At 34.8% G+C, this 18,070-nt stretch overlaps 1 protein-coding gene across 1 annotated transcript in view; it reads right to left on the bottom strand.

Annotated features, from left to right (window-relative positions):
• The window catches only part of CFAP47 (cilia and flagella associated protein 47), a gene marked incomplete at both ends in the record, with an annotated part of 427,079 nt that overhangs the window by 65,240 nt on the left and 343,769 nt on the right, over window positions 1–18,070 (bottom strand). Inside the window, one exon of the mRNA XM_081278126.1 lies at window positions 15,374–15,472. Within this exon, the coding sequence (XP_081134252.1) occupies window positions 15,374–15,472 (99 nt within the window). The remainder of the gene's footprint in view (window positions 1–15,373; window positions 15,473–18,070) is intronic.

The raw sequence follows: 18,070 nt of genomic DNA, 5'->3' as shown, positions 1-18,070 counted from the left end.
GAGGATATTGTGAATGGAGTAGTTGTCCTCATTTCCGTTTCAGAGGATTTGTCGCTGATATACAGGAATGCCTTTGATTTATGCGTGTTGATTTTATATCCTGCCACTTTGCTGAATTCATTTATTAGCTCTAATAGTTTCTTTGTAGACCCTTTTGGGTCTGTTAGGTATAGAATCATGTCATCTGCAAATAGTGATAATTTAAGTTCTTCTTTTCCTATTTTTATGCCTTTAGTTTCTTTCGTCTGTCTAATTGCTCTGGCCAGTGTTTCGAGGACTATGTTGAACAGAAGTGGTGAGAGAGGGCATCCCTGTCTTGTTCCAGATTTTAGAGGGAATGCCTTCAATTTTTCTCCATTCAGAATGATGCTAGCCTGAGGCTTAGCATAGATTGCTTTTACAATGTTGGGGTATGTTCCTGTTATCCCTAGTTTTTCGAGAGTTTTGAACATAAAGGGATGCTGTACTTTGTCGAATGCTTTTTCTGCATCTATCGAGATGATCATATGGTTCTTATTTTTAAGTCTATTGATGTGGTGAATAACATTTATTGATTTCCGTATATTGAACCAGCCTTGCATCCCAGGGATGAATCCTACTTGATCATGGTGTATAATTTTTTTGATATGTTTTTGAATCCGATTCGCCAGAATTTTATTGAGGATTTTTGCATCTAGGTTCATTAGAGATATTGGTCTGTAGTTTTCTTTCTTTGAAGTGTCCTTGTCTGGTGTAGGCATCAGGGTGATGTTGGTCTCGTAGAATGTATTTGGAAGTTCTCCCTCTTTTTCTATTTCCTGAAATAGCTTGAAAAGTATTGGTGTTAGTTCCTCTTTAAAGGTTTTGTAAAACTCTGCTGTATACCCATCCGGTCCTGGGCTTTTCTTGTTTGGTAGTCTTTTGATGGCTTCTTCTATTTCCTCCATTGATATTGGTCTGCTTAAATTGTGTGTATCCTCCTGACTCAATCTGGGCAAATGATATGACTTAAGAAATTTATTGATGTCTTCACTATCTTCTATTTTATTAGAATATAGGGTTTCAAAATAATTTCTAATTATCTTCTGTATTTCTGTAGTGTCTGTTGTGATATTGCCTTTTTCATCCCGTATATTAGTAATTTGAGTTCTCTCTCTTCTTCTCTTCATTAGCATGGCTAAGGGTCTGTCGATCTTATTTATTTTTTTGAAGAACCAACTTAGCTTTGTCAATTTTTTCAATTGTTTCTTTTGTTTCAATTTCATTGATTTCCGCTCTGATTTTAATTATTTCTTGCCTTCTACTACATTTGCTGTTTTTTTTTTGCTCTTCCTTTTCTAGGGTTTTGAGATGAAGTGTGAACTCATTTATTTGTTTTTTTTTTTCTTTTTTTGAGGAATGAACTCCAGGCAATGAATTTCCCTCTTAAAACTGCTTTCATTGTGTCCCATAGATTCCGATATGTTGTGTCTGTATTTTCATTTATCTCTAAGAATTTTTTTTATTTCCTCCTTTATGTCTTCTGTAACCCATTGATCATTCAGTGACATATTGTGCATTTTCCAAGTGATGTAGGATTTTTCCTTCCTTCTTTTATCATTGATTTTTCAGTTTCATTCCATTATGATCAGATAAGATGCTTGGTATTATCTCCACACCTGTATATTTACTAAGGGTTTCCCTATGGCATAATATATCGTCTATTTTTGAGAAGGATCCATGTGCTGCTGAGAAAAAAGTATATCCACTTGATGATGGTTGATATATTCTATATCTGTCAGTTAAATCTAGGTTATTGATTGTGTTATTGAGTTCTATAGTTTCTTTATTCAACTTTTGTTTGGAGGATCTGTCCAATGGTGAGAGAGGTTTGTTGAAGTCACCCATAATTATTGTGTTGTGGTCTATTTGATTCTTGAACTTGAGGAGAGTTTGTTTTATGAATGTTGCAGCACAATTATTTGGTGCATAAATATTGATAATTGTTATGTCTTGTTGGTGAATGGTTCCTTTTAACAGTATATAATGTCCTTCCTTATCCCTTTTGATTAACTTAGTCTTGAAGTCTATTTTATTCAATATGAAGATGGTCACCCCAGCTTGCTTCCGAGGACGTGTGTGTGGTATGATTTCTCCCAACCTTTCACCTTCAGCCTGTGTATGTCTTTTCCAATCAGATGTGTCTCCTGAAGGCAGCATATTGTTGGATCTGTTTTTTTAATCCAGGTTACCAGCCTATGTTGCTTTATTGGTGAGTTTAAGCCGTTAACCTTTAGGGTTACTATTGATATATGGTTTGTACTTCCAGTCATGTTTGATTATTTATCTTTTTTTTTAATTTGGTTTGTTTTTCCATGATTAGCTTTTTTTTTTCCTCCCCCACTCTCCCTTTACTGAGGTACTTCCCACTGTTGGTTTTGGATGTTGTTTTTCATTTCTTCCTCATGTAGTGTTTTGCTCAAGATGCTTTGCAATGCTGGTTTTCTGGCTGCAAATTCTTTTAACTTTTGTTTATCATGAAAGATTTTTATTTCGTTGTTGTACCTGAAGCTTAATTTTGCTGGATACAAAATTCTTCGTTGGCATCCATTGTCTTTCAGTGTTTGAAATACATTGTTCTAGGATCTTCTCACTTTCAGTGTCTGATGAAAAATCAGCCGTTAACCTTATTGGTTTACCCCTGAATGTAATCTGCCTCCTTTCTCTGGTAGCTTTTAATATTCTCTCTTTGTTCTGTATATTGGTTATCTTCATAACAATGTGTCTTGGAGTTGGTCTACTGTGATTTTTTATGCTCGGTGTCCTTTATACATCTAGAATTTGTACATCCGTTTCCTTTTTTATATCTGGAAAGTTTTCTAAAATTATTTCCTTCAACAGATTTCTCATTCCCTTCCTTTGGACCTCTATACCTTTCTCTATCGCAATGACTCTTAAGTTTGGTTTTTTTATGTTATCCCATATATCTTGGATGTTTTTCTCATGGTTTCTTACCAGCTTTTCTGAGTAGGCTAGACTCTTTTCAAGATGTTATATTTTGTCTTCATTATCTGACGTTCTGACTTCTACTTGCTCCGCTCTGCTAGTGATACTCTCATTTGAGTTTTTAATTTGGTTTACAGTTTCCTTCATTTATAGGATTATTGTTTGTTTGATTTTTTTTTATAATCTCTATCTCCTGGTAAAGTTGCTTATTTGCTTCTTGAATCTGTTTATGTAATTTATTTTCAATGTGTTCTTTCATTGTTTGAATTTGCTGTCTCATGTCCTCTTTAAGATTCCATTTCATCTGTATAAGGTATTCCTTGAGTTCTTTATTTGACCATTTTTCTGATGCCTCTAGGTTCTCCTGTAGATTTAGGCTGCCCTGCATTGTTTGTACTCCTTTTCTTCCTTGCTTTTTCATGATGCTCATGTTACTTCCGGCTCTGTTTGACTGCTGAGTTACTTTTTACTCCTATAAATTTATTTTGGTTTTGTGTATCTCTGGGGTCTCTCCTTTGTGATGGGACACTATGACTAGACATGATGAATTTTATTGCACTTTAAAGCAGATTCGTTCATTTCATAAAACGCGTACCGATTCTGATGGTATATAGCGATCTGCGGTTTTGTCTTGGGACTTATGTTTAGGTCAAATGATGTGATGGTATAGAGGTTGGTATAACTTGGCAACATTGGAAGATTGCTCTACTGACAAGGGATATTAACAGGAGAATGATCCGGAGTATTTGGGGGTAGCTAGGGAATTGGTAGCACTATATAACGCCTCGGAACATTTACCTATACAAATTTAGTAAATTACACATAAACAGCATCGTAATGCTTGGGAGGAAAGGTATTAGAAAGGGAGAGAAGAAGTTGCTAAAGCGAATGAGAGTAAGTAAGTAGTATTCAAGAAAAGGGGAATAAGGAAATTGAAAAGAAATGAAAAGACAAAGAAAAGAAGAAAAAAATAATTCAGTCTTAGAGTTTGATAAACTTCTCTTCCAGTAGGTGGAGCTGTGCCCACCGGGCCGAGCTTCTCCTCTCCATATGCAGGAACCAATCCCTGTGAGGCGGCTCCTCCTTCCCCACTGGGTGGCTCTCCAATCCTGGGTGCCCAGGGCCTTTCCTGGTCTCCAGCCACTTCCCTGCTTTTCCTCCAGCCAGGCCCCACTCATGGGTGGCGTTCACCATAAAACTGACTACAGGCTGGGTCTGCTGCTCCTGGGAGCCCTATTTTCTTGAACGACTGGGCACCCTCTCTCTGTTTGCCATTCTCCCAGACCCCAAGGTTGTGGAGCGCGGGGCTAGGAACTGTCAGCTTATTTTGCCTGCTTCCCTCTGGTAGCCATGCCCCCAGGAGCTGGTGTAAGAGACCTCGGTAGCAGGGGGTCAGGCGCTGCTCCTGACTCCCTCTGTCTGACAATCACGCTCACGGGAGAGCTGGGGGGAGGGCCCTTGAGATTTCCCCGCTGTGTGGAGATGATGGGCCCAGGGGTCATACACCTGCAAGTCGCCGGTTTCGATGAAGCTATCCCCTCTGCCGAATTCTGGTGACGTCAGTTCTCTGCCATGGTGGTGTCCAATGCGAAGGGCAGCCCTTTGTTCCCTTTGCCGGGTGTCCTATGCGAAGGGTGGGTCCCGACCGGCTCTCCCAGGCCCCGTCTCAATCCTGTGCCCACTGCCTATGGAGGCTTGGTTGGTATCACCTCAAAAGATTCACGGAGGAACTGAAGAGTTGTTTCTCTATTCCGCTGGAGCGTCTGTAGCGCTGAGTCGCGGCAGTTTGGCAGTGAGACGCACAAAATCAGCCAGAGACTGCACACGGGTAGCCTGAATTCACCCGCTCTGGGCTTGATGTGGGCTCTGAGGAGCGCAAACTGCTCACCCTCGGTCCAATTCAGCCCAGCATTGCCAAGTGATTCTGAGCAAACAGCATTCAGTCGGTTTAAGACTCCCTTTGCCCACACAGCTGAAGAGGTCACAGAATTGATCTCTCAGCGCCCACCGCCATGTTGGATCTCTCTTTATTCTTCCTTTTTATTGTAATTATATAATCATGGCCTTTGCTTTGATTTTGATTTAACTTTATTGTCTCCCATGTTAAGGTAGACAGAGAATATGTCTCATCTTCACTGATATTAAGCATGACCATATGTGACTTAATTTGGCCAATGAAATGTGGTTTAGATGATAATATATAAGTGGAAAACTTAAGAGATAGTTTTGAATCTCCATTTGTCCTCTAATGCTTATTCTAGCCACAAGAAAGGAACATTCTAGGTATGTCCACAGTGAGTAAATATATAGAGCAATCCTTAATAGGATGGGTGAGGAGTGGGTAGGGAAGTATGAAGGAACTTTGGTTTGTGTAGAGGGGAGTTAGGGTAAGGGTGGGGTTGTAGGGATGGGAAGGACAGTAGAAAGAGACAGACATTATTACCCTATATACATGTATGACTACACTAGTGGAGTGACTCTGAACCATGTACAGCCAGAGGAATGAGAACTTGTGCTCCATTTGTGTACAGTGTGTCAAAATGCATTCTACTGTATAATAAATTAATTATTAATTAATTTGAAAATCTATTCTCTTTGTCTATGAATTTTGGCAGCTTATTTGATCATCCATCAGTGGATCTTGCTTGTCTCAATTAGATATTTAGTATTTCTTAAGAAGTCAAATCACTCAGTTAATTGTGTGTGTGTTTACATCTGGATTTTCTCTTATGCTCATATGATTGTGTTTATCTTTGTTCAATACAAAATTTCTGTCTATGTTTAACCAACACAAATTATGTAGGTTATCTAAAACTGTATTAGTGTTAAGTCTTCCAATTTTGCTAATCTTTCATAAAAACTTTATTTTGATATTCTAGTTCTTTGGTCTTTTCATGTATATTTTAGAATCAGTTTGTGAATAGTCATCAAAAGTCTAATAGGAAATAGAAGGGGAAGGTATTTGATCAATAAATCAAATTGGGGAGCACTAACATTTTAACAATACTGAGTTTTCCTATCAATGAACATAATAAATCTTCCATTTATATAACCTTACTGGATTTTTTTTCATCAGCATTTTATAGTATTCAGTATGTGAAATCTGCACATTTTGTTAGATTTTTATAGAAATATTGCAGTGTTCTTTTTTGATATTGTAAATGACATTTTAATGCCAAATTCTATTGGTCTTTTGCTAAAATTAGAAATGTAATTGGGCTTTGCACATTGATCTGAAGAAATCTTTAATTCTGTATCTTGACGGTATTGTTGGTATGTAAAGACTTCTGGACTGACAGTATTATTTTTTCTTTGATCTCTACATTACCTTGTATTTTTCAAAAGTCTTTACTTTTGTCTGTGTAATGTCTTTTTTTCCCCTAATCAAGGAACGTCTAAGACTTTGTTTACATTGTTTTCAGCAGATTAAATATGATTTCCCAAGGTTTGTGAATACTCACCTATTATTTTTTCTAATATTTTTCTTTCCTCTGCACTGTTCCTACAATCTCTTTGCCTTCTAAAATTGCAATTATAATACTTTATACTCATTACAGCTCACAACTCTTCAGTGCTCTTTTTTCTCTTATTTTATCTATAAATTACTGCTATTTCTATTGACAAATTTTGAAGATTACTGATTCTTGGTTATGTCAAATCTACTCTTGTGATCATTGGAAACATTATTTCTCACTGTTTCTGTGTTTTCATTTCTAGTATTTCCATGTTAGTTTTAAAAAATTTTCACCTCATTGCTGAAATTACCCATCTAATCTATCACCTTGTCCATCTATTCCAATCAAAATTTAACTACATTAGTCGTTGCTTCTTTGAATGTCCTGTCCCATAGTTTTCACTAAACTGTTTCATGTTGAAGTTTGGTTTCTATCCTTGGTTTTCCTCTTAAAGTATGTAATGTTCCTCTTGTCTTTTATATGCCTCATGATTTTTTGGTTGATATGATTTAGATATTTGGTGTCTCCTAAAATCTCATGTGAGACAATGCAAGAAAAAGTAGAAGTGAAATGATTGGGTTATGAGAGCCTTAATTCTGATAGAGATTAATTGAGTGGTGACTATAGGTATTTAGGGTGTGGCATGAAGGTAGGTGGGTAATTGGGAACTTTCCTTTGGAGTATATTTGTTATGAGCAGAGTGTGCTCTCGCTCCCTCCCTCTCCCTCCCTCCCTCCCTCTCCCTCTCCCTCTCCCTTTCCCTCTCCCTCTCCCTCTCCCTCTCCCTTTCCTTCTCCCTCTGTCTCTCCTTCCTAGTACAAGCTCCCTAGCTGCTATCCTTTACCACATACTTCTACCATGATGTTCAGCCTTGCCTCAGGCCCAGAGCAATGAAGTTGGCCTTCTATGAACAGAGCCTCTGAAACTGCGAGCCCCTCAAATAACTTTTTCCTCCTCTACTTGTTCTTGTCAGGTCTTTTTGGTCACAGCAGTGAAAAAGCTGAATAAAACAGAAATTATCCGTGGTTTAGAAGCTTTTGGAGCTTTTTGGAATTTGTGAGGAATTTTGAAAAGTTTAGGGATACAAGCTGGAAAAGCTTTAGATTGTTGTAAGCAGAGCTTAATGAGCAAGTCTGGTGGGAGTTCAAATGATCAGAACACCAACAGGACTGAGGAAAGTAAAAACTGGGCTCATGAGGTCTCAGAGGAAAAGTAGAACTCCAGTGGAAATTGGATGAGAGGCCATTGGAGTTACGTTCTGGCTAAGAAGTTGTCTGCATTTAGCTCATGTCCTGAAACTTTCTGTGTGGCTGAATTTATTAAATTCAATAGACTTCTTAATCTGGTGGAAGAATTGCTAAGCAGTATAGGATTTAGGTGTTGGCATGGATATTTCTGGCAGCTTTTAGCCAAGTTTATTATGATAATCAGAAGAGCAGAAAGCAAAGCAGAAAGATTTGAAAATCTTTGGCCAGAAAACTGCTACTAAAATTTGGAATAAGTTGCAGTTGTTAAAGACATTACAGCCACTAAAGAAATGTTAAAAGACTTTGCCCAGAGACCTAATAAAGATGGTTTGAGGGCAATTCAGGAATTGGCAAGACCACACACGTCTGAGGCTTAAGGGAGTAAAAGTAAAAATTCCTTTGAGAAGAGTACAATGGGGCACTCTGCTTGCATAGCATTACCTAGAAAGTTGCTCTGAGTGGTCAGCCACTCAGGTATGCAGAGGCTAATGTAGACATTATCCCTGGAGGCTTGACTACTGCTCAAGATGGTGGAAGACCTCCATGTCAATCACATGGTGTTGGTTCTACAGGACTGCAGGATGCTGGAGTCATTTGTGGGTCATTCTACCAAGATTTCAAAAGAAGCCTTGGGAGGCTAGGCCAAGTGCCCCAGGGTCAGAGTTTCTGAAGGCAGCCTCTGAGAGAGTGATGTGTGGACAAGTGAGAAGGAAAGTGAAGCTGCAGTGGAGATCCTTGAGATTAAAAAATGCCAGTACTGTGGGATGTCTGTCCATGAATATTGCAGGAATCTATTAGAGACAAGCCAAGAGAAGGATCATGTAGCCTGCAACCAGCAAAGCCATAGCAGTGGAGCTACATCAGCCTTTTGGAGAGAACATTACAATGCCATGTGCTCCAGATGCTAGATGTGGAGTTCAAGAATTTATTTGCCCAGCTGGATTATGGTCTTGCTTTCGTCCCATCCTTTCCTTCTATGCCCCCATTTCTTCACATGGAAATGTTTACTTTGTGTCTTTATATATTGGATAATATATAACTGGATTTGTTTTGTTTGGTTTGGTTTTTTACAGGGGTTTATGCTGAGAGTTTGCCTTAAGTTTCAGAGGAAACTTTGGACTTGGACTTTGGGGCAATGCTAACACTGTTGAGACTAGGGGACTCTTGAAAATGGACTAAATGCATTTTGCATTATTATATGAGCATGAGATTTGGGGGCCAGAGGTGGAATGTTATGGTTTATATATTAGATGTTGCTCAAAAGCTCATGTGTGAGACAATGCAAGAAAGTTTAGAAGTGAAATGATTGGGCTTTGAGAGCCTTAACCCAATCACTGCATTAATTCCAGATAGGGATTAACCAAGTGGTGACTGTAGGTAGGTAGGGTGAACCTAGAGGAGGTGGGTCATTGGGGAAGTACCTTTGAGGTATATATGTTGTGAACTGAGCTTAGTCTCTCTTTGCTTCCTGGTGCCATGTTCCCAGCTGCTTTCCTTTTCCATACTCTTCCACCATAATGTTCTCCTCATCTCAGGCCCTTAGAAATAGTGTCGGCCATATATGGACTGAGACCTCTGAAACCATGAGCACCAAAATAAACCTTTCCTCCTCTAATTGTTCTTGTCAGGTCTTTTGGTCACAGTAGTGAAAAAGTTGACTAAAACCGCTGAGATTGATAGAATTGTGCTTAGTGTGGGGGCTAACTTTACCAAAGGCTTTTTCTCAATGTCAACTTCATTCTCAGCTTTAACTTTTTCGATGCACTGTACCTCATATAGAATCAGCTTTTTGCAACTCATTCAGTGCTAGTTGGCATACAATATTTGTTAATCTAGCAGTAGAATTGTGAGGGCAGTGTTTTCTAGTGTTCTGAGTAAGTTAAATTCTTAACCAGGAATCATGTCCCTGATCTTTAGGACTTGTCCTTCTCAGTTTTATTGCCCCTTCCCTAGCTGTATGCACATTGTGTTTCAATTCTACAAGATCCCTACATCTTCCAAATGTGCCAATGTAGTTTTTTCACTCTGAAGGTACCCGTCTTGGCTTAGATTTTTAGGTAACTTGATTTTCCTATGACTTCAAAATGTGATTTTTTTTAAATCATGAAAGTTTATATTTTTCATCATTTTATTGTGTTGTAACTAGGAACAATATCTTTTTCCATTGCCAAACACTTGAACATTGCTGAGCAGAAGCTGGAAGTGCCAAGTGACATATTTTAAAATGAGAAAACTCAAAAGGTCTAGAGGGTAAGTTTCTTGCCTACAGTTATATTAATTGGTGACAGGGTAGAGTTCCCTGTAACCTTGTCAGCAAATCACAGTTTATATGAACTAGTTACTGGCTCAGGAAAATATTTTATTACAAAGAAATTTTCTCTGAAGAACGCTTCTCTTAAATGATGATTGTGATAATGGCACTTTTTTATATAATGAGACATAATTTTTAATACATTTTAGTCTGTTTCTGTTCTTTTGGAAACCATATCAGTAATGAACCTTTTTAAATGCAGTAGCTTTTATTTCTGGATGAACTTGGTTTCATTACCAAGAAATTATTGATATATTCTTTTAAAAAGCTGTCATTTACCCTTTGTTACTTAATTGAGTAATAACAGAAAACATGGTTGTTGCATTTAAAGATAGTAAATTCTAAAATACATACACCTTCTTTGAGTAATTTCTGTTGGTCATGTGAGGGATTGCAAAATTAGAACAACAATAATAATAATGAAACCAACAGCAGTAGCAATAAAAACAAAAGGACCCTAAATTTGTATATCCCAGGGCTGTGGGGTAACTCAGTGGTAGAATAGGGATTTAGCGTGTGTGTGTGTGTGTGTGTGTGTGTGTGTATCCTTATATCAAATGCTTGAAATGCAGTTTATTGTTGCCACATTTACTACCTAGATTAATGCTGAATTAGAATAGTTTCTTGGCCCAACTCACATTGCTTAAAAGTATACTTTTCTGGTTTTTAGGGTGATTTCATTAATTTATTCATATACATACTGCATGATCTACTCATGATCTTTCCATATATTTTTTCATTAACTAATTTAAATAAAAATTTTACTTAAAAATACAACATAATAAAATAAGGGACAAATGATATATTATTTTGGAGAAGGATTTTGGCTTTAATTCACAGCCAATAATATAGCTTGGCTGTGAATTAAAACCAAATAATTGTAACTATGAAGTCCTCTCTTGAACATTTATGGAATCATTTAGTGAAAATAATCATTTAAGTTGAGTAATATGTGTCACCATTTAAATATTATAGGCATGTAGTAAGTAGGAAGAAAAATAGCTTATCATAAAGTACATGTGAAACAGTAATAATTAAAGTTCTTAGATAAAATGATAAAGTTGCTGGCAGAATTTTGTCTTTGTTCTATGCTGTTAATGGGCTATTTTTTTAGATAAAAGCATCAAATTTTATTATTTAAAAATCTGGGTTTTGATGTGTTATATTAAGAACAGAGAAAGAGGCTACCCTGATCTGATAATAACATATTGTGAACTAAAAAAAAATTAAGATACTGATTATAGATAAATTAATTAATGAAACAATATATGGAAAGTCATAAATTATCATGCAATATGTATATGAATAAATTAATGAAATTAGCCTGAGTTAATATAGATTATACTGTTTCAGTCAAAACCAGAACATACATTCTCTGCCTACAAACCTAATTCTCAATCCTTGTACCTTGGCAACCTTTCTAGGTTCTGTATCAAATTATGTGTATATATTTATAAAGTGACACCTCATTCTCTAGTGTTACAGTATAATACGTAATAATGCTAATCCATTGCCATTTTTGAAATATTATAATCAGAGGACCCAGGAAGGTGTTTCAGGTAAGATTTGTTTCAAAGATTTAATCTTGATTTTGCTTCAGTGCCATTTGATTCCTTGCCCATAAAAAAGAGAAAAAGGACAGGGCAAGTCTTATAAATTTATCAACTTTGTAGAAGGATGTCCTCTGAAATACATTCAGTCTTGTCTCATTCTTGGTTACTCGACCTAATTAAGTTCATAGACAAAAGTTTCAAAGTGAAGACTGGCAATCTAAGATTCAGCACTGATAGAAACACCATTTCTTTTCCTCCTGCCTAGTTCTTATCATCAGTTTTGAAAGATAACAAAAAGAACTACAAATCTGCTAAAAATAAAATGAAGTATTTAGATACCTACACATAACCAGAAATTAAAGAGTAATAAAGATGATATAAATGCTTTTTCCAGTAAGAAGACAATATTGTCAAAGGCTAGAGTTCTAGTCTAGGTCACTATCTAACTATATATAGGTTTAAATGACATCATAAGTGCAAAGGAATGAAAAATTTCTGAAAGAAGTTAATATGAGCAATGCTTACAGAAATTATTTTTCTTCATATCCTTTAGTCACATACAGGCCACAATTTTGGTAAAGTCAGCTTTAGACAGGAAAGGTGGATTGAATAGCTCCTACCATGGAATGAAGCAGCACCATTCACATTTAGGGAACATAAACTAGTCTACCTAGCTGTCCCCTGACTTCTCTTTAATACTTAGTGCTTACTTAAATTGAATGAAATGCACTGTCATATCATATGGCAAAGAGAGAGTGCAAGTTTAGAAGATCCTTGCTGAATCATTTCAGCTGAAGGTAACATTTACACATTTACATTTATACTTCCTGGCCATATACAAGTTTGAAAAACATCATGTCCTCCATGTAGAAATACACATAGTATTAGAGATAAAAAGAAAAGCCCTAGGGAATCCTGTCATGAAGAAACAATTTTTAGCTCAGTATTCCCAATCTTTTAAAGGATATTGCTAAGTTGTTGACTTTTGTTTGTTTCTGGTTTTAGTTCTTAGTAACATGCATTTGTAAAAAATGGTCAACAATAATATCATTTTTCCAATTCTTATATATCACCAAGGAAATGTTGCATGTTGAAGTAGAAAAACTTAGTTTTAGGATTATAAGTGCTTTTCTTGTTCAGGATAATATCTCTAAAGGAAAGTTTTACAGTATGGCCAAAAATGTCTCAATGTCTCCAAAAATGTTAATAGCAGTATAAGAAGCTGAGCTCCCATTTCTGTTGTAATTTTAATGTTTATAATTCCTAATTCAGTAGAAAAAAACCCCTAAGACTAATATTATAGCATATAAGAATTTCAGAGAAAACAAGGAATTCCTAGAAAATAAGCCCCTCTGGAGATTTTATTATATAGAGCGGTAGGGAGTACATCTTGAACTATGCTCTACACAGGCATTGTTTATCATAACAATCAACTCACAATGGAAGCTAGAAAAATCAATAAGGAATCCAGCAGAAAATTGGATTAAATTTGAAAACTATTTGAAGACAATAAAAGCAATAAAAGTCATAATTAAATAGGTGCATTTAACCACTACTTATCAAATTGGAAATATTAATATAGGGACACAAAATTCTTGGTTTCTATGTTGTATAGAAATTGCATTATATGTAATTACTAACTGGATTATTTAAAACAATAGTACTGCTACTGAAAGCTTTATAATTTTGTCATGCAAACATGGGCTTTATTGACATTTATAAATACTATACTGCAAAATATTAAGAAAATGAATAGTTCTGAATAAGAAGATTAAATATCATAAAGATATAGTTCTCTCCAAGTTTGTCTATAGGTTTAATGTAACTGCAATATGTTACGGAAATTTATTTTGGAATTTGATAAAAAAAAGTTATTCTAAAGTTTTTACAGAAAGATAATAGATGAAGAGAGGAAATAAATAATTTTAAAGAAACAGTAAAGAAAGAAATAGAATAATAAAACAAAACCATGAGGTTTAAACTATGGCACTGGCACAAGACCTAAAATACTGATCCATGGAATAAAATGTATATGATCCAAATATAGGATGTTACACTGCAAAAACAAATAGCAACAGAATGACTATTATTGATCAACAAGAAGAGAAGTGAAAGGAATTAAGAAAATGAATATCCTTGAACAATGAAAGGCAAATGAAATAAAAAGTTGCCTACCCACCTGTAATACTTCCCTATTAAACAGAGAAGAAAAAAATGTAGCTGAATTTTCCATTGATTTCACAATGGGAAAAGACATTTGTAGAATAAATGGAAGAAATTTTGAAAAAAAATAAAATGGCTTATATATTTGATAAGTAAGTAAAACTAAGTATACACAGATGAATTAAATGTTTCTACAAATATAACAAACTTTTTATTTGGCATTAAGGCTGTTTTCAATTGCTTTTTTCTATCATAGAAGATGCAATATCAAATATATTTTGGCATGAATCAACTATATTTTGATTATTTTTTAAAAATATTTCACCAGAATTGGTATTGGTATTAAATGATGATCATTTCAGAGTTTCATTCTATACATTACAAAAAGTGCTTTCTACACTCTATGCAATGATTTATATTCCTATTAGCACTGTTTTTTTCTAATTTCACATAGAAACTTTAACATTGGTAATGCCATTAAAATACAAAAAAAATACAAAACTGCAAAACAAACAAAAAAAGAAAAAAGAATAATTAGTCAATGTTTAAATCAACATCTATTAATTAAACATCTATGTTAATTAAATTATTTAATATCTATGTCATTCATAACCAGAGATCAGTGTCTATTTGGTTATTAATGGCACTAATATATTTTCAACCATTGTTTTGTCATCTCTATTTTCTCCTCTACAAACTGTTGTTTGTACTCCTTTTAATGCATTGCAAAGAAATATAAAGGGGCTGGGGCTGTAGTTCAGTGGCAGAGCGCTTGCCTAGTATGTATGAGGCACTAGGTTCCATCTTCAGCACCACATAAAAAAAATAAACAAATAAAATAAAGGTATTCTGTCCTTCTACAATTACAAAAAAAATTAAAAATAAATATAAAGCAAAGATTTTGAAATCAGACATAGGCAATTCACCTCTGCCATTAAACAAGTGTTTAGATTCTGTGTAAGTTAATTTTTCTGAATTTCAATTTTTTTTTCAATTCAATGAGAATAATAATACCTATTATCATGAAATTTTGCATTAAATTAGATGAATCAATAATACTCAAGAATAAATGACCATAGTAAATGGAAGAAGGTCATTAACCTTTCAGAAGGATGCTAATAGTCATGATTTCAATTAGTATGTTTGCATTAACCACATTAACAAAATTTGTCCTTTATTATATAAACCAAAATCATTTTTTTGTAATTTAAAAATATTTTAAGCAAATTCATAATTTTTGAGCTTTGGATTTTTAAGCAACTTCATTATATCTTAGATTGTTTTCCTATTCAATAATATTCACATCGGTTAAATGTACAGAAGAAACATATGTACAGAAAGAAGCAGAAAGAAGAGGGAGAAGGAAAAGGAGGTAAAGAAGGTAAAGAAGAAGGAGGAGGAGAAAAAGAAAGAAAAGAAGGGGAAGAAAAGGAGGAAGAAAAATACAAAAGTAAACTATTTACTTAGGTGCTACATTTGAATAGAAAAACAATGTAAATGCTCTACAGATACATAAAGGTTACACTATCCATAATTTTCTATCAATTTACATAAATTTGTTTCATAAATTTAAAATTGTATTTTAATTTATCAAATATTTATTAAGACAATGGAAAGAAGCATTAAATCTTAAATGTAGTAGTATATAGAATGACAGAATATAAGGCAGAAATTCTATACCTTGTATATGACTCAGAGAATTAAACTGGAAAGCAGAATTCTCATTGATGAAGCTATCCCAACATTGGTCGATGAGAAGATGCCTGAGCTGTTCATGATCTAATTTAAAAAAATAAAGTGATATTACATTTCAATGTCACATTCAAGAAGACAAACATCAGTGGAGATGGAAATAGAATGGAAATATTCATCTAATGGGAAATTTCTTAGACGAATATTTTTCAAAGTATATTTTGACATGAATTTTAAAGACATTTTTGAAGAACATATCCAATATTATAAAAGGTACTCTATAATATTAAAGTCGTATAAAATCTACTCATAAACTTTTGAAATTTTAACTATTCAAATAATAAATGTTATTGAGAAACTGTTTGAGCCTGCTATCTAAAAATGAAATGCATGATACACACGCACACACGTATGTGGGTGTATGTATGTGTGTATGTGTATATATATACACATATATGCCAGAGAATGTGTGTATATATGTATATATAAAGATTTATACAACAATAAACGAATATACATAAATGTACAGTAATTTTCTATGAAAATGATAAGTTCTGTTATATTAAATACATGTTAATTGTGCTGCATTTCAAAAGTCAATATGCATATATTGAAAATGCTAAAAAAGTATCCACTAAGATAGGTGCATGATTTTAAAAAAAACTGTTTAGAGGTGATTTTGTAAAGATGAGTGTTTTGAAAAGTGTAATCTCCCAATAACTTACATAGAAATAGCTTATGTTAGTAGAACCTAAATCTAGACCTAACAAAAAGGAATAACTGAGTGTGGACCTGGGAATCTGAATTTTGATAAGTTCCCAGTTATTGCTTCCTGGACTTCAGGAGCTAGTTATTAATCAAGAATAAGGTAAAAGGAGCTACAAGTATTAAAGTATCTGAATACTATCTAAAAATAAATTATAAGCAAGGTGAGTTTTAGATTGTTCATCTAAAAAGTAGTTATAATTAGTCTACATCTATTTTACTTAATACAAAAATATTAGTTTTTTGTCATAAGCAAAGTGAACTTGGATGTATAATCTAATTGAACTAAGGTATTAAAGAGACTATTAATATCTTCAAAATTGCAACTTCCTTGCTTAAGGCTCAAATCTCTCAATACTATTTATTTATTAATTCCAAAGTATAAAATCTTGAATTTGGGAAGGATTTTGAGGGCATGGAACATTTTCTTACACCTATTTAGCTCTCTTCTTATGTATAAAACTGTGTTCACACTGATTGGCAATTTGTTATGATTACTATATAGTTAACATAAACATTTATTCGACTCTGAATGTGCTTTAGATAAGACTCAGAGGGCCTTCAGGGACAAGATTTTCATAAACTAATCTACCCTGTGAAATGAAATGCACTGAGTCATCTCTGTGTCCCCAAAGTGTGATTAACTTATCATAATTATGCTACATTGTATGCTTTATTACTTTACTGCTACTGAACACCACAGTCATAATTAACCCAAAGTCAACAAGAACTCATCACAATACTTTATTTACACTGATCAATCACCAAAATGGAAAGTGATATTTGTAAAACTAATATGCTATGTTAATTGACGTGCACATCTTTTCCCCTAATGTTATTTTGTTTTACTCTTCAATTAACTATTGATGTCTGAAACAGAATCCATGCTTATTTAAATATTTAATCAAATCACTCATATTACATTTAAATTTAGATTAAGTAGAGTGAAGAATTTCCAAACTATAACCATTTCAGAGGAAAAATAATCAAAACACCTCATTTGTATGCATTAATTATTGCTTCGTTCATTTTTGCAACTTTTTAGGTATCTAATCCACAATGAAATTTCACTTACAGAATACTATATAAAGTAAAAAACTATGTATTTGTATATATGTCCTTCAAATGTGAAATAGTTTTGAAATGTAGATACAATAGTTTTCAGATCAAAATAGGTGCTCAACAAAGAGACAATGACCAAACATTTAACTCCTGTTTTATCAGCATGTATGCTAAAAAGCAAATACTCATTCAGGAAGGAATTAAGCTATGAATTAAGGTAACCCCTGACATTAAAAAGCTCACAAATTAGCAGGTTTAGAATATGGTTTGATGAGCAAGGAAACCAACATCTAATGGAGATATGTCCTTAAATTCATAATATGTGTACATTAGGCCATAATTTCTAATGGTTTAACTTAGATCCTTGCTTCCCACTCATGGCTACTCTTCCATTCTCTGCCTTTATTCCCAGCTATGTGTGGCAGAAATTTAAGAGAAGAGAAGGTGTTGAGAGCCACAACCAAAGGGGGCCCAGCAAACTTCCAGCTGCCAGCAAACTTCCAGCTGCCGGCTGATGATTGGCTCACAGCAACCCCAGCAACATCTAGCTGATTGGCTCCTCTGCGGTGATGTTCATTGGGCTGTTTCCCTGCCCTTCAGACTGCCAGCTGATGATTGGCTCACAGCAGCCCCAGCAACATCTAGCTGATTGGCTCCTCCACGGAGCTGCTCATTGGGGGACTTCTTTGGCTCCGCCCATGCGACCCAGCCAATCAGCCTCAAGAGCAGGAGGATTGTGGGAGGTGGTGAGGTTTGTGTGGGGGTGAGAGGCTTGTGGGAAGCCGGTGGTGGCAGTTGGGCTCTGAGGGTTTTTTCCTGAGGAGCTGTTTTGTTTGGCATTTGTAGTTTTAAAAATAA

This window comes from Spermophilus citellus (genome assembly GCF_964194105.1).
Source record: "Spermophilus citellus genome assembly, chromosome: X".
In the NCBI taxonomy this organism is placed as follows: Eukaryota; Metazoa; Chordata; class Mammalia; order Rodentia; family Sciuridae; genus Spermophilus; species Spermophilus citellus.
This window is presented reverse-complemented; position numbering and strand designations above follow the sequence as displayed.